General features: G+C 39.7%; 1 protein-coding gene across 5 annotated transcripts in view; it reads left to right on the forward strand.

The window, feature by feature from the left end:
- LOC109083102 (delphilin-like) overlaps positions 1-27481 on the forward strand; it is a 33767-nt gene extending 6286 nt beyond the window's left edge. For 3 of the 5 annotated variants that reach the window (XM_042767473.1, XM_042767471.1, XM_042767475.1), the window contains 19 exons: positions 9738-9995; positions 12544-12629; positions 13444-13513; positions 16324-16617; positions 18068-18219; positions 18307-18432; positions 19746-19828; positions 19920-20052; positions 20920-21233; positions 21586-22359; positions 22464-22551; positions 23369-23458; positions 23631-23827; positions 23918-24073; positions 24529-24615; positions 24699-24828; positions 25751-25869; positions 25992-26156; positions 26241-27481. In XM_042767473.1, the coding sequence (XP_042623407.1) occupies positions 9738-9995; positions 12544-12629; positions 13444-13513; positions 16324-16617; positions 18068-18219; positions 18307-18432; positions 19746-19828; positions 19920-20052; positions 20920-21233; positions 21586-22359; positions 22464-22551; positions 23369-23458; positions 23631-23827; positions 23918-24073; positions 24529-24615; positions 24699-24828; positions 25751-25869; positions 25992-26156; positions 26241-26312 (3394 nt within the window). In that variant the 3' untranslated portion in view covers positions 26313-27481. The remainder of the gene's footprint in view (positions 1-9737; positions 9996-12543; positions 12630-13443; positions 13514-16323; positions 16618-18067; positions 18220-18306; positions 18433-19745; positions 19829-19919; positions 20053-20919; positions 21234-21585; positions 22360-22463; positions 22552-23368; positions 23459-23630; positions 23828-23917; positions 24074-24528; positions 24616-24698; positions 24829-25750; positions 25870-25991; positions 26157-26240) is intronic. The other 2 variants (XM_042767472.1, XM_042767474.1) reach the window with 2 other exon arrangements.
- Positions 27482-27958: the final 477 nt, after the last annotated feature.

The raw sequence follows: 27958 nt of genomic DNA on the forward strand, positions 1-27958 counted from the left end.
TGATTAGTAGTTTGACTATTATAATATACACTACCGTTCAGAGGTTCAGGGTCGGAAGTCTCTCATGCTCACAGAGGCTGCATTTATGTGATCAAAATATGTAAAAAAAATAAAAAAAAAATAAAAACGATAATAGTGTGAAATATTGTTACAGTTTAAACCAATGCTACTGCAGTTATTAAAAATATTAGTATAATAGATTCTGTTTGGTGAAGTTGTTTGATGTGCAAGAGCAATATACTACATTTTCACCTACATACATAGGTTTTCCTCAATTTATCAGAGAAAGAACATCAAGGTTATATATAGTGTTCAATATTGTATTTGCTAAATGGAGACAAGCTATTCCCTCTGTTCAGTAGGTGTTATGAGTTAATAACCTTTGTCACTGTATAATCCTCTTTAGAGAGATATCATGTGAAGGGTGGTGACCGGCGATGACACCATGTGTTCAGCAGCTTGGGGATCTTGAGTTCTTTGGGATGCACAGTGTAATGCTAAATATGCTGTAGGAAAAGGAATGAACCATGGGTATTGAACTATTGGTACTTAGTGCATCTTTTATGATCTAGAACATTTTAGCATTATTTAGGACACATTTTAAGCCTGTCTGGGTAGATTCAGATTGCATTGGCCTACTGGGACTTTAGCCAGTTCCCAATTCAATTCAAATAAGCTCTTTTAGTTGGCACTAAAGACATATCTGGGCACAATTGTCATCATTTCTTGAAATCCCTTATTTAGGCCACATGACAAGCTATAGTTGGTCAGTTTTAGATGTGACTGTCTGTTTTGCCATCTTCAATTGTTATTCGATATTCATCAATAAACTGAATGCTTTCAGACAACATTTTAAAATGACATTCACAAGTCTCATGCATTAAAAATAGCTGTGTTTATTTTTAAATGTATTTTAAAATGTAATTTATTCCTGTGATGGTAAAGCCAAATTTCAGTGTCAGTATTAGTGTCTTCAGTGTCACACGATCCTTCAAGAGATCATTCTAATGTGCTGATTTGATGCTAAATAACATTTCTTGTTATGATCAAGATTGAAAACATCTCGGTTACGTATGTAACCACGGTTCCCTGAATAGGGAACGAGATGCTGCGGTGACGTCACCGTATGGGAACACCTCTCGGTGTGACGAATGTCTGAAGCCCTATACCATCTCGCCAATCCTATTGGCCAAATAGCGCTTGGCACCGCCCTACGCATGCGTACGCATTGTATACCCGAGTGCCTCGCTCTATTTCGCTCAGATTTCATGAACTGAAGAAGAAGAATGCTATCAGGTATGGAACGGCCGGGACCGCAGCATCTCGTTCCCTATTCAGGGAACCGTGGTTACATATGTAACCGAGATGTTCCCTTTCATAGGTCACTTCGATGCTGCGGTGACGTCACCGTATGGGAACCCTATACCATAACGCCTGACGTACCTGATAGCTGGGATCCAAGGAAGCATCTGCCCAAGCGGAGAGAACCCGGTAGCCAGGAGCCGTCCTTACATCCAGACTGTAAAACTTGATAAAGGTGTTCGGTGAGGACCATCCTGCCGCAGCACAGATATCAGTATAGAAGATCCACTGAGGACAGCCTGTGAAGAAGCAACTGCTCTCGTGGAATGAGCTCTAACTCCTAGAGGCGAAGCGAGACCGCGCGCCTCATAGGCTAAAGATATTGCCTCCACCAACCAATGGGACATGCGTTGCTTCGTGACAGCATGGCCTCTATTTTTGTGTCCAAAACAGACAAACAGCTGGTCGGACTCACGCCATGGGGCTGTTCGATCGACATAAGTCTTGAGCGCTCTGACAGGGCAAAGATTCAGATCTCCTGACCCCATCTCAGCAGGGGGTAAAGCCTCCAAGACCACTTGCTGAAAATGAAAGGGGTTCGAAGCGACCTTAGGGACATAATTAGGCCTCGGTCGCAGCAATACCTTCACAGAGCCCGGTGCAAAGTCCATGCACGAGGGCGAAACAGAAAGAGCCTGTAAATCCCCAACTCTCTTGAGGGAGGATAAAGCCATAAGAAGAACTGTCTTTAAGGTCAGGATTTTATCCGGTATAGTTTCCAAGGGCTCAAACGGATGTCCTGATAGACCTTGCAACACAATAGATAAATCCCATGAAGGAACTCGCACAGGGCGGAAAGGCCTCAGCCGTCGCGCACCCTGTAAAAAGCGAGAGACCAACGGATGACGGCCCACTGAAGCACCATCTATATATACGTGGTTAGCTGAAATGGCTGCCACGTAAACTTTCAGAGTTGCTGGCGTTACTCCATCAGAGAAACGGTCTTGAAGGAACTCCAGTACTGAAGCCACTGGGAAGTAAACCAGATCCATATTACGAAATCCACACCAGGTCGTAAACAGCTTCCATTTGAAAGCATATAAGCGTCTCGTAGATGCTGCTCTGGAATTCATTATAGTCTCGGAGGTTTCAGCAGAAAGACCGGGACATATAAACTCACTCCGCTCAGAGGCCATGCCCACAGTTTCCACAGATCTGGCCTTGGGTGCCAAATCATCCCTCGTGCTTGCGATAGTAAGTCCTGTCTGAGGGGAATCTCCCATGGAGAGCCCGCTACCAGACTGACCAGTTCCGCAAACCACGGCTGTGTGGGCCACCACGGAGCCACCAGCAGCAGCTGCTCCACTCTGTCCAGCCATATCCTGGATAACACCGCCGGAATTAGACGAATTGGAGGAAAAGCATACAAGCTGGTCCTGGGCCAATCGTGAGCTAACACATCCAAGCCTAGGGGCGATGGAGGGCATAGGGAGAACCACAGTGGGCAATGCGTAGTCGTGCTCGACGCGAATAAGTCCACTCTCGCCTCTCCAAATATCTGCCATAAAAGGCTCACCGTCTGGGGGTGTAATCTCCATTCCCCTTGCTCCAGAGTCTGTCTGGATAGCAGATCCGCTCCGAAGTTCAAACGTCCGGGGACATGAACCGCTCGGATCGACAGAAATCTGTTCTGAGACCAAAGAAGAATATTCCTCGCCAGCCTGCACAGGGGGCAAGAGAGTAATCCTCCTTGATGATTCAGGTACGACACAACCGCCATGTTGTCTGACCTGAGTAGTACATGACGGCCGGTCAGCAGATTTGAGAAATACTGGAGAGCTAGAAAAACTGCCAGTAATTCCAACCTGTTTATATGCCAACCGCGTTGTGTCGCCGTCCATACTCCGTGAGCTGGGCGCCCTTGACAAACAGCTCCCCAACCGGTCAAAGACGCGTCCGTCATGACAGTCTCTCGGGAAGCACAAATCCCCAGCCGAACTCCAGCTAGAAGGAACTCGGTTGACATCCACTGTTTTATTGACATAAACACACCTCCGTGTTACCGAAATCGTACGATGCGGAAAACAACGGGGTGAAATGTTCTGACTTTTCGTCCACCACTGAAATGGGCGCATGTGAAGTAAGCCCAGATGGATTACAGGGGATGCCGCTGCCATTAGACCTAAAAGTCTGAGGCACAAACTCACCGTCACTGTGTGACCTACTTTGAAGTGACGCACGCATGACGTGAGAGACTGAACGCGCGGGAGAGATAGTCTTGCTGTCATCGCGCGAGAGTCCAAGTCTATTCCCAGAAAGGTTATCCGTTGAGAGGGAATTAAAACACTCTTCTGGAAATTCGTGCATAAGCCCAGGCTGTTTAGATGATTCAGCACAAGATCCCGGTGAGAGAGTGCTTGAGTCTGCGATTGAGCTAACACCAGCCAATCATCTAAGTAATTCAACACACGAATGCCCTGGAGCCGCAACGGGGCCAGAGCTGCGTCCATGCATTTCGAAAAAGTTCGGGGAGCCAGGGCTAAGCCGAAAGGAAGAACACGGTATTGATACGCTTTGTCCTCTAAAGCGAATCTGAGGAACTTCCTGTGTCTCTTGATGATCTGAATATGAAAATATGCATCCTTCAGATCGATCGTGACAAACCAACTGTTTGGTTGAATCTGAGACAAAATGGACTTTACCGTTAACATCTTGAAATTGCTCGTCCTGAGTGCAAGATTCAAACGGCGTAGATCCAATATGGGTCGCAAACCGCCCCCTTTTTTTGGCACAACAAAATAGCGGCTGTAAAAACCTGACTCCATCTGAGAGGGGTGTACTTCTTCTAGCCCCTTTCCTCAGCAGAGCTGTAATCTCTTGCCGCAGCACCACGACTTCCTCTGGCTTCACAACCGTGGGAAGAATTCCGCGGAAAGGAGGCGGGCCTTTTCGAAACTCAATGGTGTATCCGTGACGAATCGTGCGTAACACCCATTGTGAAATGCCGGGCAAGCGTTCCCACGCGGCCCGAAATAACGTCAGTGGTTTCAAGATTTCCGCCTTTTGCAACGTTTTCATACGCGTTAAAATGCCCGAACACGGAAGGCTCGCTGCGTCCGTAAGCCGGGGAAGCACGTGCGTCAAACTCATTGCATCTCGTTGTGTATAATCCTGAAGCGTGTCCACGGCAGGAATTAATCCAACAAGATGAACATCGGGCTCTGCCGCTAGTGAAAAAGCGGCGGCTGTGTGAGCCGTCATAAACGGGCCATCTTTGCCAGACCCTTGGATCGTTCCTCGGATTCTGAAGGCTGAATTGCACAGAGTGTCTGAGGGAACGCCCGACATGGTAGCTCGATCCAATGCTGCTCGAAGCGCCTTTTGCGGCGAGACAGTCAATGTTTGAGCGTGGGGACTGCAGTGAGAGGGTTGGATGTGCAAAAACGGTCCAACAGCGCTCTCTAGTGGAGGGCACAGTCCCTGGCAAGAGGCATTAGCCATCGAGCTCAGGTCCAATCTTTTCCGCTGTCGCTGGCGAGCCGGTGGAAAAGCCTTAGGACCCCAGTCTTTACGAGGGGGCGCCATAGGCGAAGGCTCTTCTCGTGAGGTAGCCCGTTGGCGGTGAGAGGAGGTTGAATGAGACCGCGCGGGCGCCTGCCGCCGTTCAATCTCCCTGGTCCTGCGTGGAATCAGCTGGCGGAAAGCGGCTGATTGCTGTTTCGCTGCCCTAAATTTATCCACCACCGACGTGACCACCTCACCAAACAAACCGTCCTTAGAAACAGGGGCGTCCATGAGAAAGGATTTGTCCTTTTCTTTGATATCGGTGAGATTAAGCCAGAGGTGGCGCTCAACCGTAATCAACCCAGCCATAGAATGGCCCACTGCCCGAGCAGTATGTTTGGTAGCGCGTAGCGCCAAATCCGTTGCTCGCCGCAGCTCTTTCACAGCCTCGGGTGTGATACCCTCCCCCTCGTCAAGTTCCTTTAAGAGCTCCACTTGGTAGGCCTGGAGGACCACCATAGAGTGGAGCCATGCGGCCGCCTGGCCAGCAGCCATGTAGGATTTCCCGACGAGGCTAGACGTGACTCGACACGCCTTTGAAGGAAGAAGGGGGTGAGACTTCCATGCCGTGGCCGAATTAGGCGCGAGATGTTCGGCGAGAGTCTCTTCCACCGGAGGCATTGCTGCATAGCCACGGTTCGCCATATCGGAAATGGTGGCGAAATCCGCAGCCGCAGCGTTCGTAATGCGTGCCGAGTAAGGCTGTTTCCAGGACCTCGAAACCTCTTGGTGGAGGTCCGGGAAAAAAGGAAGGGGCCTACGGGGCTACGCAGGAGTACGACTGGTTAAGAAACGGTCGTCCAGCTTCGATGAAGGTTGGGCCTCGGCCTTCTCAACCTCCCAATCCAGTCCCAGCTTACCCACCGCGCGAGAAACCACATCCAACAGCTCACTGTAGGAGGGGGAAATACGCTTCTCCTGTCCGCTAGGAGGGAGAGGGCTGTCAGTATCGGCCATGAAGTCCTCAGACTCCGAGGCCGCGGTGGATAAGACGTCGTCGTCATACTGCCCACAACCGAAGGAGATAGCATCGTATGCCTCCGGAGTGGGCTGTAAACCCTCATCCGAGAAAACGACGGGTTCGACGAAGCTAGTTTCCTGCACTCGGGTAGGGGAGAGCGAGCGACATGGAGAAAACTCCAGCACAGCGCTGTCGTCGTAATTTAGGTCGCACATGTCTCCCCAAGCCATCGCCTCGTGCGGTGCCTCGGCAGCCGCAGAAGCGACACGGCGAGGGTTGGACGCGGAAACGACCTTAGAAAATACTTCTACCCTCGAGCGCAGTACTTTAAGCCGCAGGCTATCACAATGGGGGCAAGAAGAAAGGCCACTAAGCGCAGTCTGTGCATGATGTAAACCCAAACACACTATGCACCTTTCATGAGTGTCTCCCTTCGTGATGAACCTGGTACACGGTTCCTTGCACTTTCGAAAACTCATCGCGTCCGCGAAGAGGAGTTAGCACTGCTCGAATAAAACTGCTATGAACGCGAGATGATTCCAGGGCACAGATGATTCTCTTTCCTGAAGGAAATGAAATCTGAGCGAAATAGCGCGCGGCATTCGGGTATACGATGCGTACGCATGCGTAGGGCGGTGCCAAGCGCTATTTGGCCAATAGGATTGGCGAGATGGTATAGGGCTTCAGACATTCGTCACACCGAGAGGTGTTCCCATACGGTGACGTCACCGCAGCATCGAAGTGACCTATGAAAGGGAACAGTTTTGCTGCTTAATGCTTCTGTGAAATCTAAGATACGTTTTTTCAGGATTCTTTGATAAATAGAAAGTTCAAAAGAAAAGCATTTATTCGAGATACTCTAATATTTTGTAACATTTAAAATGTTTTTACTAACACTTTTGATCAATTTAGTACATCCTTCCTGAATAAAAGTATTTCTTTTTTAATTTCTTAAAAAAATTACTGACTAAGCCTAAGCCTAATGCATTTTTCACATACATTTAACATATATTTCTACCATACAGCATGTACCCTATCCTATACTATCCTGTCCTAGTCAGTTAAATACAAACTGGTAAAATGATATCACTGGTCTCATTTGATTCTAACTGTATAAATTAATCAGCCTTGTCTCACAATATTAGGTAGGCGTGTCTTAGTTCCTGCTAACACAGAATCGCTGGCTCTCTCTCTCTTTGTGATTCTCATGGATTTTCTGCTCATTATTCAGCAGTCTTTAGACAGTTGTAGTAAATGGTTCTTGATGGCTCAGAGGTTGTTAAATTATGCCCCTCTGGGTTAAAGTGACACTCATTGTTCTGAATATATCTCTTAAGTAGCCACTTCACTTTCATCTTGTTCTGAGGCATGATAAAATAAAAGATGAGTTGCTTTGGGTGAGTACTTTTCATTCAACTTTAATACCATACATTGTGGAATATGTCTCTTCAATATAGTATTTTACAAAGAAAATCATTGTGATTTGAATTGTTGTTTCATTTTGTCTTTGATAAAACTAAGACTTTTAACATCTAACATCTATTTTAACTTAAGGGTTGTGTTCATTTGGAATAGCTGCTAAATCAGACATGTTGTGTCAGTTATGCAGTGATATTTAAGAGATAAATAACTGTTCAAAAGTCTGGGGTCGGTAAGATTTAAAAAATAATAATAATAATAATTTTTTTAATAACTTATGCTCAACAAGGCTGCATTTATTTATCAAAAATAAAGTAAAACCAATATTATTGAGAAATATTATTAGAATTTAAAATAACTATTTAAAAATTTCAGCGGTCATTAATCTAGTTTTCACTGTCACATGATCCTTCAGAGATCAATTAAACAATTATGTTATTTTATTATTATTATAATAATAATAATAATAATAATAATAATAATAATAATAATAATAATAATAAATCTTACTGATCCAAAACTTTTGAATGTTAGTTTCCATGGCATTTTAATTATCTGGTTTATATATATATATATATATATACTTGTGTTTTGCAATGCTGCGGTCAAAGTTTGTAATTAAATATCAAAACGGAGCATCTTATATTAACCTTTATTTAAAATTTCCCATTCAAGTGTTTTTTTTTTCTCTCAAAAACAAACAGGCAAAGCATGGTTCCGTCTGTCCTCCTCAAATGAATTTCACATTGCAAATCGTCTGGCAATGGTAGTTCCATCCACATTTTCTGAAAAGCACAATAAATGTTAATGTGCTGTGGTGTATCCTGTCATTTATAAAACTTGCAGTAGTACTTTAGTTCTCTATGTAAGCTAAGGTTTGTACTCTAGTTGCCTCTTAGGATGCGTAATACTTTATTTTATTCTTGTCTGCTGTCTGGAACTGCAGCCATTAATGCAGCATTGGCCACTCTATTAAGTCACTGTCTTTCTCTGTGCCTACATAATAATATGAGCCTGAGGCAACTCTGCACTCTACAATTGTCTAATGGTGTGTTTTTGTCAATTCTATCATCCAGGCAATGGGGAGAGAAAAAACATGTTGTGAATCTATATAATTTTAAATCATATTTACAGGTAACGATTATATAGTATCTGTGTGCAGAGTGTTTGTGTCCTTTAGAATGATAAAGACTGTTTATAAAAGTTATGAAGTATAATGTCAAGAAAGGAAATTCAAGAAAAACAAATGTGTATGTTTTACTTAAAATTTCACCTGAAAATGAAAATTCATTTACACAGTCATTCCAAACCTATATGTACACAAACACAGATATTTAAAAAAAAATAATATCTCTGTGTTTGTGAGTGAATGATGACAGAGGAGCACTATAGATGCCCTTCTTGTACCTATCTCTGATATATTTAGTATTAAAATAATGCCTGATCTGTGGAAAAGAAAATGAATTACATTTAGTTTGTGCCCATAATCCATTAGCCTGATTACATGAATACAGTCGGTGACAATAACAGACTTACAAATATAAGGAGAAGTTATGCTGTGACTCAGAATGTGCTTTTTATTTGATAAACACAAAATTATCTTAAATGCTAATGTCGGTACATCACCTTCAGAGTACAAAGCAGACAGAATTGCATTGACGTTACACTTGCCGAGGTTACTAAGGTTACATTTGCTGAGGTTTTTCATTTGGGGGCTTTTTCTGTTTTCTTGGTGGGCGGCATTACAGGCTTTTCCATATCCGCTAACGTTACATAAATATGACAAACATGGCCTTATTTTTATTCAGAATCTTATAAAGGTGAAACTATCAGAGCTAAAACTGTATTTGTCTCCTGTCTACCGAATGTTTTTCCCCAAATGTTTTTGTCAGCCATTTTTTCCCGCTTCAAATCTTTCACTGAATTCAGTATGTGCTGAATCTTTTCAATTATATTTTGAATGTCATGCTACGAGCTTTGACATGGCTCTGTTGCATCTGAGATTTGATGCTCTACCCAGAGAGCATGGAACATCTAGAACAGCAAAAAGGGAATGAGGAAAGAGAGAGAGAGAAAGAGAGAGAGAGAGAGAGCCGGTAATGCGATGTACTCCCACACCTTTGCTATTGCTGGATTCTGGTATCTGTACCAGAGCTTCTGGAGTGGGAGTTTCAGATGAAGACAGCACTCAGAGAGGCTGCTACATGTTGGAGTTCCTCACAGATTCCATGAAAGATCGGGATTGCCTTCATTACTTGACTTTATTTCAATATTTTCATGGATTTTGAACAAGTCTCACAGTGATCTTGAATCAGTGTGGTGGACTTGAATCTGAAGCTTCTTCACTTTGGGTCGTGATTGAAACCATTGGATGGGAAAACTGACTGGCTGAACTGAACTAGCAACCTTTAAAAAGTCTTTATGATAATGGCTCCCCGTAGCTGATTCAGACCTTTTTTCTCTGTTGCCTTTCTGTGACCATGTTTGCCAGGATCTTCATTCCTAAGAAGCATCGGCAGCGCTTTGACGAGGCCGTTTCTCAGAGTCTCCTCAACCGCATGTGCCGTAGCAAGAGCCTGGGTGAGCCCCAAAACAGGCTCCGCCGAAGCCGAAGTCAAGACCATCACGAGCGTCCTCAAGGCTCGAAGCGGGCCAGTTCTGTGCCCAGAGATACAGGGGATGACCCGGCCCAACCCGAGCGTGGCATTAGGAAGATTCCCAGCCACTCTGTCACTGGAGCCAACCAGAGGTATGTGTTCCTTTTGTGTGTGTCCTATTATTTCATTTCATAAAATGAGCTTTTTTTATATTCCATGCTGGTTTGAAAGGACAATTTGATCCCAAAACACTGCAGGAAGCCTCCAATGCTTAGAACACTGTGTGATATGTGGGAGAATTAGTGTGTGGGTGGGTGAGAGAAGCACGGTTTAGTTTGTTTCTGTGCCTCATGCTTTCCTTACACACAAACATGCACGTACTGTCCACATCACAAGCACTTTTTCATATTGTGATCTTTACTTGTTGGGTGTTTTAGAGTGCCGGATATATAATCAGCTTATCACACTATTTTAATCATTAAGATCGTGACTTAACCTAAAAGGAAGAGTGCCATCATGTCATATTCAAGCCATGAAGCAGTTTATCTGAATTTGAGCCAGAACTGAAGCAGATCCTCTTGTCGTTTGGTTTTAAATTTGCTTATGATTCACATTTACAGTATTCCTTTTTTTATATGTCATTACAATTTATCAATATTCTTTATTTGTAAATTGAAAGTGATATCTAATATATTACTGGGGAAATGTAACCCAGAGTGTTAAGGTTATTAAATACTTCAGCAAGTGCTGATACACTGTAGACTGTATTCCTCATCTGATAAGCTGCTGCTCTTCAATAAATAATGCTTCCTTGTCTCAGTCCTTATGTAATCCCCATTCAGAGTTTTCTCATTTTTTTAATGTCTTTGTTTATCTGTCATCTCCTTTCTAATCTGCCATCAGTGTTTGGTTCTGGTAGCCCACCTTATATAAAATGGCACTACGACAAGAAGCAAATGTTTCGACTGCTTTCCCTTATCTCTGTTTACTCAGCGGTTCCAGTGTCGCCTTGAGGTGTTGCCACAGCAACCACTAAGGCTAGCTATGCTTTAATGATATGTCATAGGTTTTCTCTAACAAGCAGGGAAATCTTAAATCTTCTCCTTAAATAGCTCTTTAAGTGGTGCTTCAGTGTACTTGTCCGTTTGGTTTAGGATGGATCATAAGTTGGGATAAATCAGTATTTGAATGTTTGGCTTTGAAATGCATTCATCATATACTGTCAGTAAACATATAGGATCAGTTTTCATTAGTTTTGGCGTGTAAGTCATTCAACACCATGAGACTGCATATTGTACTTGTTGAGGAGACGTGTCCTATCATTTTTACACTTTTTTTTTTGTTTGTTTTGTTTTTTTGCCTGATGCATTATAAATCTCTTGGAAAATCACATAAAATTCTTGAAAAATCACATAAAGCCTTATTGGAAGGAATTGTTAGCCCATGCCAAAGGACCCGAACATCATAGACACCTCAGACAGTAGTAACCAACCAGCACACCCTAGCAACACCCTAACAACAATCTAGTACACCTAAATAATTGCAAAGCAACACCTTGGCATCTGCTCTTTTGATTTTAGCCACTAAGCAACAACACAGAACACCCTGGCAATGCCATAGCAACCACTCAGAACACCTTACAACCACAAAACAAAACCTTGGCAAGTGCTCTTTTGACTTAAGCCAATTAGTAACTACCTAACAACCACATAGAACACCCCAGCAACCTTCTATCAACCATCTGTAAAGGCCAAAGTATACTTGAAGTATGTTGTTTATGTCTAATGTTTATTACAGTTTTTCCACCCATTTTGTCCCTTGAAAGACTAAAATAGTCATAGCTGATAGACATCATAAGAATCAGTAAAGCTGTTTGTTGTTAGGATGACAAAAAGTTTTAAAAGTTAAACTTTTAGGCTGGTCTAGAGCCCTGCATTTCACCCCGACTTTTTTACCCCGCTCGTGCCAATTTTTACGTCATAGTTCAGATGCGTGCCGGGCCTTGGGCCTGTTTTAGGCTTCTCCTTATTTTTATATTTTTGACATCCATCATTTAGTGATAAAATCGTACCCCCCTTGCGACGGCACTGCTCGGGCCTTAAAGTAGCTTGTTGGCAGCTGCTCCATTGACTTGGACCAGAAAACAGTCACCTAGCAACCAACTAGCACATTTCAGCAATTCCCTAGCAACCACCTAGAACACCTTAGCAACTACAAAGCAAGACCCTAGAAACTGCTCTTTTGACATGAGCCAGTAAACATCCACCTAGCAACCATAAGAACACCCCGGCAATACCCTGGCAACCACCCAGGAACACCCTACAAACCCCAAAACAACACATAACGAGTGTTATGACCTGGGCCATAACTAATCACCCAAAACACCCCAGCAAAACCCTAGCAACCACCGAGAACACCTTAGCAACTGCAAAGCAACACCATCGCAGCTGGTATTTTGACACGGGGCAGTAAGCAACTACACAGAACACTTTAGCAACATGCAAAAAAATAACTGAGAACACCTTAGCAACTGCATAGCAACCACACACTGCAGCCAACCACTGTGGCATTAAGTTTTGCGCAGACAAGCGCAAGTCATTTTCTCATTTTGAATATAAGTATTGAATATTATGTGAGTATTTAACATACCTATGCTCAGTCAGCACAGTTAGTATAATGCTTCTCTTGTTTCCTATGCAGAACCATCCGTGTGTACAGGGGTAAGAAGAGTTTTGGGTTTACTCTGAGAGGACATGCTCCAGTGTGGATCGACTCAGTAATGCCAGGTGGGTATGAATGATCATCACGTCGACTCATAAGCACTTGCAATCTTTCATTATTAATCAGAGTGAAAACAGTTCTGACTCTCAGGTGAGTCAGGCTTTTCTTTTTCTGAAGGTTTGTGATCTGACCCAGAATTATACATCCTGCCACCTGCGATACAGATCTAGAGCTATAAATAAATGTTTACTGTCATATTTTTGTCAACAGCAACTGATCTAGTAAAGATGCTTTCCTTATATAAATCACCATCTTCCAGGACAGGACTGTGTTTTGTTACTAAGAATCGCTGTAGGCCACAGAGACGGCTGTAATAAAAAGGCACATGGAAAGCACAGCTGGTGACATTGGTTTGTTTTCAAGGGGAATAGAGTGTTTTTTTGTTTTTTTTTGGTACATTGTGAAAAAGGAAGGAGTGGGCTGTTGTACTAATGAGCAAGCTTTGGGTACATTTGTATTGAAGTCTGCATGATTGTACGTTCTGAGTGGACAGAGGGCGGTAAGTGTGTGAGTGTCTGTATGACGATATTCGCCCACTGCAGGCCTGTTCTGAAGCTAGTTAACACTGACTCAGCCACCCGTGTGGGGCTGCTTGTAAAAACAAGTAGGAGTCTAGCATTGTGATGAAAAAAACTGATTACATTCCCTTTCAGACCTCCGTCGGGGTATCTTGTAGTGTTTTCACAAAGAACAAAAAGGACAGCAGTATTACACATAAAGAAGTTTCACTGAAGTATTGTCTGTGGGTTTGAGTGTATTATTTACTGGAAGTGTCTGAGGTTTCATTCTCAGTATTAAACCCATGTTTTCCCATTACAGGCAGTCCAGCCGAGGCGTGTGGCCTTAAACCAGGAGACCGCTTATTGTTCATCAATGGCCTAGACATGAGGTGTGTTTATTTTTGTTATGCTGTGATAAATTGCATATCAGTGAAGTGATATTAAAGTAGATACTGTGGTAAACCTATCTAATACAAAATTAATGTTTTTTCTTTTTAATAATTAAGTGATTTTCAGAAACATGTAATCAAGTTAACCTAATGTGTAGGAATTTAACCTAACCTAACCTAATATTATTTGCACTACTATTTAAAAGCTTGGCATCATAAGATTCTTTTTTTAATTAATTCAGCTTTTATTCAGTAAGGACACTTACTATTCATCAAAGAATCCTTAAAAAAAAAAAAAAAAAAGTTTTCTCAAAAATATTAAGCAGCAAAATTGACAATAATAAGAAATGTTTTCTTGAGCACCAGATCATCATATTAGAAAGTTTTCTGAAAGTTTATTTGTTTGAGACTGAAGACTGGAGTAATGGCTACTAAAAATTCAGTGTTTTAAAATATATTATGTATTATTTTTAATTCATTTTAATATTTCAATATATTATAGTTTTTTCTGTATTTTTGATTAAATAAATGCAGCTTTGGTGAGCATAAAAGACTTCTTTCTGACAAAAGACAAGTAACACAGAGACCTTTTAGAATTTTTAGTATATAATGGGACCGTTATATGATGATTTATTTCGAATGTTAACAATTTGGTGATGAGTACAGTTGGTAGTTAAATTGGAAACAAGCTATTATTATTAAATATTCATATTATGCATTTATATTATTCTGCTGCTCCTTAACAAACCACAGGCTTTCTCAGATTGTTTGTTTAGACCTACCTGTACATGTAAACAGTGATGGGCAGTAGCGTCGCTACAAGTAGTGACACTAGTAGTTTAACTACATTTCTTAGTAGCGTGGTGGTAGCGTCGCTGCTTTCTTAATCAAATAGCTTTTCAGTAGCTAAGCTCTTTTTTTGATCAAGTAGCGTGGTAGCGTCAACAAAAGCTGACGTTACATTATCCAAAGCATTTCTGAAACTCAAGCTCAAATCGGAAATATAACTGCTAAGGATCACTCACTGATCCTGGACCAGTAAAAGTGACGCCACCGCCACTAAACCTCGTAACGTCATTGGCTCCTCAAACTGTCAGTCAAACCCACTGATCTATAATATAGAATCATATATAGATCAGATTGTTCGCAGTATGAAGGTAAATAAAATAACTGTTGATTGAATTAGTACAGCGTTCTCTTTACTCAAGAAACACTATATTTATAAAGGCTAATGTTTTTTGTATTTGAGGAGCGGAGAAGAGTGTCTTAGCATTTGTTGTGAAGTCAAAGTCAGATAGCTTGTGAGAAGCTAATAATATAATAAAATACAAAACCAACGACAAATAACAGAAAAAAACTGAGCGCCCACATAGCGACAGAAAACTGTACAACCTGCAAGTTCATGATGCCCGTAGATGCCCGTACTGCCTTCGAATCTGGCGTTAATGACGGGGGAAAACATTCGAAACATTCAACGATTTTGGTGAAACGTTAATAATATACTGAATGACACATGCAACGATGCAAATAAACGTGCCTAAGTTATTTGTAGGCCTATACATCTGTATGGTAACACTATACAGTACAGTAAGATTTCATTAATGTTAGCTAATGTAACTAACATGAACGTACAATGAACAATACATTTATTACAGTATTTATTCATCTTTGTTAATGAAAATACAGTCAATGAACAATACATTTATTACAGTATTTATTCATCTTTGTTAATGAAAATACAGTCGTTCATTTGTAGTTCATGTTAGTTCACAGTGCATTAATTAATGACAACAAACACAGCTTGATTTTAATAATGCATTAGTAAATGTTGAAAGTATTGTTCATTCTTAGTTCATGCTACCTACACTAGTTATCTTATGTTAACTAATGAACCTTATTGTGAAGGGTTACCATTTACATTTAGTCATTTAGCAGACACTTTTATCCAAAGCAACTTACAAATGAGCGCAATGGAAGAAATCAAAATCAACAAAAGAGCAATAATATATAAGTGCTATAAAAAGTCTCAGTTAGCTTAACGCAGTACACGTAGCAAGGTTTTTTTTTTTTTTTTAATTTAGAGGCCTTTTTTGCTTTTGTTAATTGTATAATAAATAAAAAGAAAACAAAGATAGAATACAAAAAGATTAGAGAAGCAAGTGTTAGTTTTTTTTTGTTTTTTTTTAAGAAAACAAGCAGTTAGTAAATAAATAGTTTTTTAGAGTGCAAGTCTTTTATTTCTTGATTCTTGAAGATGGTTAAGACTGTTTTTTTGTTGCCAAATTGATTTGGAACAGCTGTTGAATAAACAACTAAACTGAACTATTATGCCTGTCTATCTGCTTGACTGACAGTTGTATTGATCACTGAGAGAGCATTGACTTGGTATGATGTTGGTTCAATATAAATTTTTTTTTTAAAAAATAGCTTAGATGTAGTAAACTACTTTTGCCGTGTTGTTGTAGCTTAGCTTGCTACATTTCACAGGGCTGTAGCTTTAGTGTAGTGAAGCTTTATTTAATGAAGAGTAGCTGTTAGCTTAGCTTACTACATTTTCCAAGTAGCTTGCCCAACGCTGCATGTAAATCAGTTTCCCGTGGCCATGATTTAGCTGCTTTTTGGCTGTGTAGTTAATCTCAAGTTCACACTAATTTACTGACAAGCATAGAATTATGTCAATAAAACATTTCCACCAAATGTACATTTATTTATAAGTGTTATTTAAGAGAACATGCTATTTACACCCCATTTTGCCCTATATTATATTATTTAATTTGATCACATATTAATTCTGTTCTGTGTACATTTAGGAACTGCTCCCATGAGAAGGTGGTGTCCATGCTGCAGGGCAGTGGTGCCATGCCCTCTCTAGTGGTGGAAGAGGGCCCTGTAGACTATCCGCTCTCAGATTCAGAGCCAGAGGAGACCCCCACCATCCAGCGCTCTCGTTCCCCGGCCCTCAGCTCCCTGCAGTGGGTAGCTGAGATCCTGCCTCCCAGCATCCGCGTGCACGGCCGTACCTTCAGCCAGCAACTTGAACACCTCCTCACCCTGCAAGAAAGATATACCATTTGCAAAGCTCTGGAGACCTTCTTCCAGCACAGGTCAGGTCAAAATACATCATGGCTGAGTGGGAGAAGACACATGACTTTGTGTTTTATTAGTTGAGGAAGGCAGCACTGAGTTTAAATACTGTCTTATCAAAGCAAAAAAGAGTTGTATGTGTGGATCCCAGCATGCTTGTGATTAGAGATTAGATTTGGTGGTTCATTTTGGAGTTGTTTGAGTCTCAACTGTAACAAAAGGCTTTGGAATAATTGAATTTTATCATTTATATAGAGATTTTTTTAATGTTTTTGAAGGCTCTTCTGTTCACTAAGACTGCATTTATTTGATGTAACCAAAAAACATTAATATTGTGAAATATTATTACAATTTAAAATGTTTTTATGTAAAATTAGTGATTTTTAGCCGTCTTTACTTCAGTCTTCAGTGTCACATGGTCCTTCAGAAATCATTCTAATATTCTGATTTGCTGCTCCAGAAACATTTCTTACTATTATCAATGCTGAAAATAGTTTTTGCTGCTTAATATTTTTGGGTAAAAATGATACACTACCATTTAAAAGGTCGGGGAAAGTAAGATTTAAAAGAAAGAGTAAGCAGTACTTTTATTCAGCAAGAACAAATTAAATTGATCAAATGCAACAGTTAAGACATTTATACAGTGACAAATGATTTCTATAATCTTCAAATAAAAGCTGTTCTTTTCATCTTTCTATTCATCAAAGAATCTTGAAAAAAATATATCATGATTTCCACAAAGAAATTAAGCAGCAAAACTGTTTTTATCATTGGTAATAATATTAATCATTATGGATAATTGACTACCTTTAATAATAACTGAGCACCAAAATCAGTATATTAGAATAATTTCTGAAGGATCATGTGACACTGAAGACTGGAGTAATTCAGCTTTGCCATCAAACGACTAAATTGCATTTGAAAATATAGTCAAATAGAAAACAGTTATTTTAAATTGCAACAGTATTTCATAATATTTCTATTTTTCTGTCTTTATAATCAAAAAAATGTATTCTTGGTGATAATTATTTTAAAAACGTCAAAACATTGTAATTATTCCAAACTTTTAAATGCATTTCTTTTAATTAAATATATAATTGTATTTTATAGTCATGACTTAAATGACCAATGCAATGTTTGATGAAAAAGCATACAAGCTAGAAATGTGTTAGCCAATTATAGGCAACAGAGCTACTTAATAATTATAGATTGTAACCATCCTGCCATATGATTACAAATATCATAGCATACTGTTCCCACAGTGAGGGATTTTCTGCCGCTTGCCAGCAGCAAGGCAAATGTGAAAAGCATTCAAAAATAGCTTCAGCCTCAAGCACAAATAGATACTCATAATCAGAAACACTCTGTGGGTTCTTTCAAATTTAATAAATAATGCACACTGGTGCGACTGCTTGTTGAGAGAGCAGCCCAATTATTTCTAAAATGGCTCCCTCTGTTGCATGTAAACAGGAATGTGGACACACTCATTGTAGATGTGTTTCCTGTGCTGGACACTCCAGCCAAGCAGGCTTTTGGCAGTTTCATTTACCAGCTGCTGACCTACGAGGAACAGGAACACTGCAAGAGCAAGATCGCCCGCTTCCTGGGCTTCAAGAGTGCAGGTTAGCTGTGGGTTTACTGTGTGAACGTCAGTGGTTTTCTGTCGTGAATGTATTCTGATTCTGATGAGTTCATGTTTATTACTGCAGAACCAGAGATAGGTCCAGAAACCCACAGACGGAGCAGCTCTATGCGAGTGTCAGGTACCTCTCACAAAAACACTGTGAGAGAGAGAAGCTCAGACGACTGCATTATCGGCACTCACCTGGGAATGGGTATGACACATTCTCCTGTCAGTGGTTTGGTTTTAGACTAGAAAGCAGGGTCCAGAATGAACTTTTTCCACACTAAACATATGAAAATATGAACATTTTAATATAGTATAAAATAATTATTTTATTCATTATATGTACATATGCACTGCAATTCAGTTTTTGGGCCAGTGCATATCTTTCATGTTTTTAAAGATGTCTCTAATGTTTACCAAGAGTGCATTTATTCAAGAAATGGTAAAAATCATAATATTGTAAAATACGATTACAATTTAAAATAAATATTTTATATTTCTTATTATTATCAAGGTGAAAACAATTGATGCATGAACCGTGATGCATTTCTTTCAGGATTCTTTGGTCAATAGAAAGTTTAAAAGAATGGGTTTAATTTGAAATACCTTTATATTTATATAAAAATGTAACAAATTTGACATATTTGTCAAAATTTGAACATTTGAAAAATGTATAACATTATAAATGTCTTTACTGTCACTTTTGATCAATTTAATGCTGAATAAAAGTGTTAATTTCTTTAACAAAAAAAAAAAAAAAATTCCCCAGTCTTATGAATAGTAGTGTAATATATTTATTTATTTACTTGCCAAAATCAGTTTTTACTCTTATTTGATACTTGATGATTGTTGGATTATTGGACATTTTAGATCCTGCTGATAATATGACATAGACTTGACATTGATATAGGCCAATAAGTTTATATAGAATAATGTTTATGCTATGCATTGCTCCATCGTAACACTGCTTCAGATAGCCATGCCATCCCAGCAGGCACCGGACGTCAGGTTGACGTTGGACCCCAATGTCAGACAGACATTGGATTTTGGTTGCGAATGAAAATCAGGATGACATCAGTATTTGACATCAATTTGACGCTGACTTAATGTTGGATATTGTTTGCACAACCTAAAAACAACAAAATATCAACGTCAGCTGATGTCATTATTGGACATCAAATTAACATTGACAACATACTATGAATTTTGGTCACCTGACATCACAACCAAAATTTAACCAAATATCAACGTCTTATGATGTTGCGTGCCTGCTGGGATACTGTCACTCTTGTGGGGTAAACAAGCAGTCAGAACTGTTGTCAGCCATGTTTATGATTCACCATGCAGCATCTATTATGCAAAACCTATAAACTGCTTGCAAGCACTGTGCGCCTCTCAGCCACCTACCACCCAGACCCGCTGCTAAAGCTGACTGCCCTCAGTCTCTATTTAGCTCCTGAAGGGCAAGCAGCTTTCTATGCACATGCTATGTTTCTGGACAGCACTTTCTCTGTGTCTCAGGAACATTCACTGACCCTGTGACTCCAGAGGAAAGACAGTGTGGGGATGGGACTTCCTTCCCAGAGTCCCCAGATCTCAGCCACGTGGGTACCATTTACTCCTCATCCACAATTCATAGCGCTGTCATCACTGCTGTTATAAAATCATCTCATCTAACCATGCCCCAACCTATAGATGTCAGGAGTGTACACGGAGCTTGAGAACATGTATCCCGGGAAGAGCCAGAGTCACTCCTCACCCAGTGCTGTCGGCATGGGCCACGCTGAGAAAAATACATACACTCAGTCTTTCACACACAGTAACACAGGTATTCTGATCTTATTCTGACATCCACAACTGTCACATGGTGCCTCCGAAAAAGAGACAGCCATGATTATGATGACAGATACTACAATAATGGCTGTGCAGGACCTGTGTGACCATTTGGCACTAAATGTGCTTGCTTATGTAGTGAATGTAAGATATAACGTGGGGTTTTCAAACTGGGGTCCAGGGAGCCACAAGGAGCTGGTAGGGGAATACTTCTAAAGCATTTATTAATCTTAGGTAACGCTAATTTCAACTAAATCAAAATAAAAAATCTGTTAACCTTTGTTAATGAACCTTGAGCTAACATTAACTAAAAATGAGTTGTATTTTTATCAACTAATATTAAAAAATATGAATTAATACTGTAATAAATGTATGGCTCATTGTTAATCATGGGACTTTATAGTAAAGTGTTTTTCTTTAACATTATTACTGTTTTTTTCTTCGATTTCTAAAGACTAGTTGGTTATCATTAACTGTAATTTATATATTACAGTAATAGATTTTAAGAGTAGGAAATGTAAATTTAATTTGGTTATTAAAAGTTATCAATTTCATTTTTCAATGTTTCTCTTCAGCTTTGGATGATAATTCTAACATTTAAAGTGGGTGTAATCTCCAACTGAAATGAAATATTTTACAGATAATATTATAATTGTTTGTTTTGCGATGACAATATATGAGCCAGTTTTTTAGAAGTCCCGTACAAGAAGGGCCATGGCATCAACAAGTTTGAAAATCCCAAATTGAATGTATTAGGATGTTGTAGATTTTGGTCTTGGTCATTTTAAAATTTTCAGAACATTTATTAAGATCTCTCATAAGTGTACTATAAATGTTCCTCATGAGTTTGTTCATTTTGCAGGGAACCGTAAGTCAGGCCTCTCTCTTTCATGGACTGAATCCCTTCCTGGCCCTCAGTTTGAGCCTTACCAGCAGACTGTTCCTTCTCCAGACAGTGTGGAATCTAATCCTTATGTTAGCTTAGACAGCCCCCCAGCATCCCCCTTTCCTCCTGATGAGCCCAGTCCTCTGCCTCAGCGCAGGAAGCTGTTTACCTTCTCACGGCCACCTCACAGCCGAGACACTGACAAGTTCCTGGATGCTCTGAGCGAGCAGTTGGGCCACAGGGTCAATATCGTGGATGACTTTAAGGGAGGAGAGAATGACTATGAGGAGGTTTGTGCCAGACACAGCCAATTAAATGCGACAAAATATTATAATAAAATAATCACAAACAATTATTTATTTATATAAATAAATATTTTTTTTCTATCCATTCTCCAAAATTATCTAGGAGAGTCAAATTTAATTTAATTTAATTTAATTTAATTTAATTTAATTTAATTTAATTTTTGAATTAATTAATTTATTTATTTATTTATTTAGCATCTTTCCATTCTTTAAACACTTTTCATATATAAGGTCACATTTTTTATTAAATTTTATTTTCAAAATTAGCATTATATACATTGATGTTTCAGACATGTTTTTGTTTTTAAAGCCCTAATTGTCTTTGTGACACTGGCAGATGAGTTTCCAGGATGACCAGGAAGTGAACATGCTGCCTCATGAGTTAAGCAGTGCCAGCAGTGAAGACCACAGCAGCAGCGATGACTCCACCTCAGTCTCCTTCTCCTCAGGGTCTGACCACATCCCCCCTCCCCCTCAGAGTCCTCCGCCCCCGCCACCTCCCATCCAGTTCACCGACCCACCCTCGGCCCTTCCCCTAACCCCAGAGCACTTGCCCCAACCTCCCCCAGCCTTCCAGCACCACCCCATCATAGCTCCACCCCCACCTCCACCTCGGTCCTTCCTTACAAATCGCCCCTCATTGCACAAGGTGCTGCCCAGCAGTGAGGAGCTCAGGGCCCAGCACACCCATCCTCGACGCTCCTCTCCCCAACCCAGCACTCAATCCATTCTTCGGCTGCACCAACCAAAGGCTCACCCCATCCTACAATCATCCCCACACACCTCCCCACAACCCCCGCACACAACCACACAGCACACTCACCTGCGGCATCCCACCCAGTCTGTCTACCAGAGCAGGCAGATCCCTGCTTCCAGAACCTCCCCTAACCTGACCAAACAAAAGAGCATCCATTCCCAGTCTTCCCAACAAAGCTTTGACGGCACGCTCTCAACAAAGGTACCCCCACCACCACCACCTCCTTTACCCCCACCTTGTGATCCTCCACCTTTGCCCAAAGCCAGCCCGAAAGCCTCTGACAACAACCACATGAGCGTTAAAAGGCTGCGCTGGGAGCAGGTGGAGAACTCTGAAGGAACTATCTGGGGACAGGTTGGTTGGTGATACATAACAACCACAGTGCACAACAGAACCATGTTGCAGTGTAAGTGCAGGTCATGTGATCCATTATTAAGAAGTGATAATCTGTTTTCTAGCTTGGCGATGATCCTGATTATCATAAACTCAGTGACATGGTCAAGTACCTGGATCTGGATTTGTACTTTGGCACACAGAGGAATTCCAGTAAGCTCTCTATTTTGTTATAGCTAGTTCAATGTAGCATTGCATGTTTACATCATCATCCACTTTTCATACAGTGCTGTGGAAGAGTCTTTGGCCTCTGTCTGATTTTCTGTGTTTTTACACTGAATATCTTCAGATCATTAATCAAGACCTATTAAAGTAAACCAAAAAAAAAAAAAAGCATCTTTTATTTATTTAAATTCTTCCTGTAGTTATTTGAGTGTTTCAGATCACGGTGAAGGAATTTAGTTTTTTCATGATATAAGAATTTTATTTTTTAATTCAATATAATTATTTATTAATGTTATTTGTTTATTTTATTATTTATTTAAATAAAACAATTTATTACACAGCTGTTCAAAAGTATGGTGTATGATTTGCTGACTAAAAGTACAATTAAAAAAAAAAAAAAGAAAAATAAATTATTGATCTTATTGGCCCCAAACTTTTGAATGGTAGTACATGTATAATTTATATGGCATATAAATATTTATATGTCATTATGTAATAATATAATATAATTTATACTAGAATTGCATACAGTGGCAAAGACGTTTAGAGACATTTAACAACATCTCAACATTGTCTGTATATTGCTGTCTTCATCCACATATGCTTGTCATTTTGATGGTGAAAATGAACTCAATTACCTTGTCTATTTTTGTACTTTTCAGCTCATCTCTCATGGAGAGCTATATCTGTCTCAGATCCCATCATTCTCATCCATCTTTTGAGTCTCATAACCCTCCATACAGTATATTGTCTTCAGTACTGGAGCGAGGAGAGCTCATCCTCACACTGTTATTAAATGTGTCAGTCTCTCTTCCAGAGCCCACTTTCCTGCCCGAGAACTTTAAAAAGAAAGACGTGGTTGAGATTCTCTCCCATAAAAAGGCCTACAACGCTTGTGAGTATGAGTGGGGTTGTGTTAAAGTGCTCTGGGTTGAGTCAGGTTTGTTGTCACATGTGATGTAGATGTGTAGGAGCAGGTTAAAGAAGTGCTGTAGGTATTTGCTGCTGTAGCAACTGTGTGGGAATGAATTTCCCCATGTCTCATCACATCTGGCTGCCCTGTTCAGCTATCCTCATAGCGCATCTGAAGCTGTCCCCGAAGGAACTGCGAGAAATCCTAATGACCATGAACACAGAGCGTCTGGAACCCGCACACATTAAACAGCTGTTGCTTTACGCTCCCGACGACGAGGAAGTCAAACAGTTTCAGCATTATAACCAGGACCCTGCCAAGCTCAGCGAGCCCGACAAGTTTGTCCTGCAGGTGCTGTTTTACCTGAGTTCCAGCTGTTTTACCAGAGTTCTGTCATAATTCATGTAAATATTAATGGATTCTGGTGGGCTCGTTCTACAGATGCTACTAGTTCCTGAGTATAAAACCAGATTGAGGAGTCTTCTTTTTAAGACCACCGTGCAGGAGAAAACCGAAGAAATGAGAGGCGCATATGAATGCATCTACAAAGCTTCATTAGAGCTTAAAAACAGCAAGAGGTTGGCCAAGATCCTGGAGGTAAAACACTTAATTCAGCAGATGTGACTGAATTATAAATGTTTTATTTGTAACGCGTTAATATAAGTTTCCATTATTTAATGAATTAACTAACATCAACAAACAAAGAACAATACAGTATTTTACAGTATTTTGTTAATGTTAGTTCATGTTAATTCACAGTGCATTAAGTAATATTAACTAGCACAACTTTTGATTTAAAAAATGTGTTAGTAAAAGCTGAAATTGGCATGAACTAAGATTAATAAATGCTGTAGATGTAATTCATGCTTAGTTCATGTGAACTAAAGTAGTTAACTAATGCTAATGAACCTTACTGTAAAATGTTACCGTTTTATCTTTTATAAATCTTCTGCAGAGGAGTTGGTGGTTTTTTTTTTTGAGCCATTCATTTTTCAAATTTGTTCTTTGTTTAAATATCATTCTTACAGTATGAAGTCTTTTCGTGTTTTTAGTTTGTTTTAGCAATGGGAAATTATCTGAATAATGGTCAACCCAAGACGAATAAGACAACAGGATTCAAAATTAATTTTCTTACTGAGGTATGTTTGCAATAATTGCAATGTTTTTATTAAATATTGTTCATATTATGTTTATTCTAATAATGAATTGAAATACTCCCCAGCTGAACACAACAAAAACTGTTGATGGAAAGTCAACTTTCCTCCATATTCTTGCCAAATCATTATGCCAACACTTCCCAGAACTCCTCAACTTCGCCAGGGACCTCATAACAGTGCCACTAGCTGCCAAAGGTAAGGTATTAGAACAACGTCCTGTTAGATATTTGCATATACACCACCGTTCAGAAGTCTGAGCAGTGAAGTCGGTAAGAATTTAATTTAAGTCTCTCATGCTTAGTTACCAAGGTTGCATGTATTTGATCAAAAATACAGTAAAAACAATAATATTGTGTAATACTCTAAAGAAACATTTCATAATATTATCAATGTTGACAAAAATTGTGATTTTTGTGGGAACCATGGTAAAAAAAAATTGGGGCGGGGGAGGGAGTTGTTTGATAAATAGAAAGTTCAAAAGAACAGCATTTATTTGAAACAGAAATCTTTTGTAACATCTTTACTGTCACTTTTGATCAATTTAATGCATTCTTGCTGAAAAAAAAAGTTTTAATTTCATTAAAAGAAATCATACTGACCTCAACAACATTATTTTCTGCTTGTCAGGCAAAATCAGGCATAATACAGTATGTGACCCTGTACCACAAAACCAGTCATAAGTGTCAATTTTTCGAAATTGAGATTTATACATCATCTGAAAGCTTAATAAATAATATTTCCATTGATGTATGGTTTGTTTGGATATGACAGTATTTGGCCGAGATTTTTTTGACTATTTGAAAATCTGGAATCTGAGGGTGCAAAAAAATCTAAATATTGAGAAAATCACCTTTGAAGTTGTCCAAATTAAGTTCTTAGCAATGCATATTACTAATCAAAAATTACGTTTTGATATATTTACAGTAGGAATTTTACAAAATATCTTTACTTAATATCCTAATGATTTTTGGCATAAAAGAAAAATCAATAATTTTGAAAATACAATGTATTTTTGGCTATTGCTACAAATATACCCCAGCGACTTAAGACTGGTTTTGTTGTCAAGGGTCACATATTTGCAAAAATGTCAATTAACATATTTTCACTGTAAATGCAGTCAATCAAAGGACCATTACTGCTGAGCTCAGTGACCTTCACTCCACCATCCAGGACATAAGAAGCGCCTGTGTGAAAATCCCAGCTACTGCAGAGGATCGCTTCGCATCGGTTATGAGTGTATCCACCAACCAACAGCATTTATGAATGAGTTTGTGAGTGAAAAGAATAAAAACACACGTCATGTGAGAATGTATATTGAACTTCCGTTGCAGTGTATCAGCCCTTGACTCTGATGTTAGAGCTTTCTGGAAAACTGTCATCCTGCGGTGCAGTCCCTAGACTCCTTGCAGCAAAGAGCAATGGATGAGTTCCATAAAGTGGCCTCGTATTTCGGAGAAGACAGTAAAGCCACGACCACAGAAACCTTCTTTGGCATCTTTGCAGAATTTATCTCCAAATTTGAGGTGAGTTTCTTAAATGCTGCCGTTTTCACAGATGAAATGACACCATGTCTTGAAGTAAGAGTTTGCTGTGTTTCTTTTCAACAGAGAGCACTGAGTGAGACACAAGGAACAGAAAACCCCAGAAGCCCCCGAATAGCCTCACCGCTGGCATGGTGAAACCAACAGCATCTGCTGTTTCTAACCCAGAACGCCCACGTGCCAATAAAAACAGGGAACTTGATAGCGTGTAAGGAAACAAACCTTACTTTAAATGTCTTAGATGAATTCAAAATATCTTTAGAATAATAAAAAAAAGATATATATTTTATACTGAACTTCAGCGTGTTTATCGAGAAAGTATATTAATATAGCCTAATTAATCATTTTGTTTTGAGATTTCCAGCTGCTAGAGAATGTAACAGGGTTACATTCAGGTAACACTTCAGGTGGAGAGGATTGATGGTATTTTTAATGGTATATTTTGGAAACCGAGGTGAATGAATGTTTTCATGATGAACTTACTCATCCTGAAGCCAAATGTATTTTAACACACACACACACACACACACACACACACACAAAAAGTTTCAAATGCGTTTTCAATTCTTCACAGTATTAGTGTTTTATTGTTGTACTCTGTTGTGATACGCTGATACTATAGCAGAACAAGAGTGCACCCTTCATAAGTGAAGACAAAACTATTTTCCAAATCAATGATCATTTGTGTTTTATTGCAATATTACTTGTATAACTGATCGGTGGTTTCATCCCGCATGAGAATCTGTGGTAGGTTTTACATCATGAAATTGGTTCTCAACTATGAAAAGAAAATGCAAAAGCTTGCCATTATTAAACGGCAGAAGGGTGCACATATCATCCGTATTCTTTTAAAATGAGTATGTAGCTCGTCTGACTTTTTTAGGTACTGTTGTTTAAGATAATAATAATGCATTTCTTCCTGACGTCTTCTGTTCTTGAACAAATGCATGATCTTCCTTATTGCCTGTTCGTGTGTCATTTATGTGTATTTTTCTTAGTTCCTTGTCAGAACCTCCATTCTTTCTCTAAATTGTTCAGAGGAGAAAACCTACAATTTGCATTTGCATGTAGCAGAATATTTCTATTTATGTAATGTATTCCTGTTTTGATTGTTTCTGTATCGATTTGTTATATTGAATTTGTTTTACCAAATTAATTAGTTTGTGTACAAACTGTTGGCGTGACTAGCCTAGTGTTTTCCTGAGCAGTTCTATATCGGCTTCAATATCGACAGGCCACATATTGCTGCGTTTTAATCAGATGTCTAAATTGTTTTGCCTGAATAAATACGCTTTTGCGGAAATTCATCTTTGTTCATTCATCTATTTTGTACCGAAACTGTATCCACTTATGGAGGTATTCTTTATGACCCACGCTTCATCAGTCCAACAGCTGTAATTTTGTCCATAAAAGTTGTACACAAAGGAATGAGTATACTCTAGCTGCTTTTTTCATGTTGATATCAGCCAATACTATACCAATGTTTTCACTGCTCAGCCACACCATTAAAACAACTGACAGGTGAAGTAAATATATGGATTATATTGTTAACAGCTGACATCAGGGTCATGTGGCCCAGGGCTGATTGAAGCACGTGGGGCAAGTCTTGAAGTGTAGATGAGTCTGTCTGGTCCGATCACACTGAAGAGGTACTGTAGCTCAGATTGCTGAAAAACTTAGTGTTGGCCATGATAGAAAGTTGTCAAAACACACAGTGCATCACAGTTTGCTGTGTTGCGTAGCCTGGAGATTAGATGGCAGCAGGATGTACTTGCGTGGGAAGG

This window comes from Cyprinus carpio, chromosome A12 (genome assembly GCF_018340385.1).
Source record: "Cyprinus carpio isolate SPL01 chromosome A12, ASM1834038v1, whole genome shotgun sequence".
NCBI lineage: Eukaryota > Metazoa > Chordata > Actinopteri > Cypriniformes > Cyprinidae > Cyprinus > Cyprinus carpio.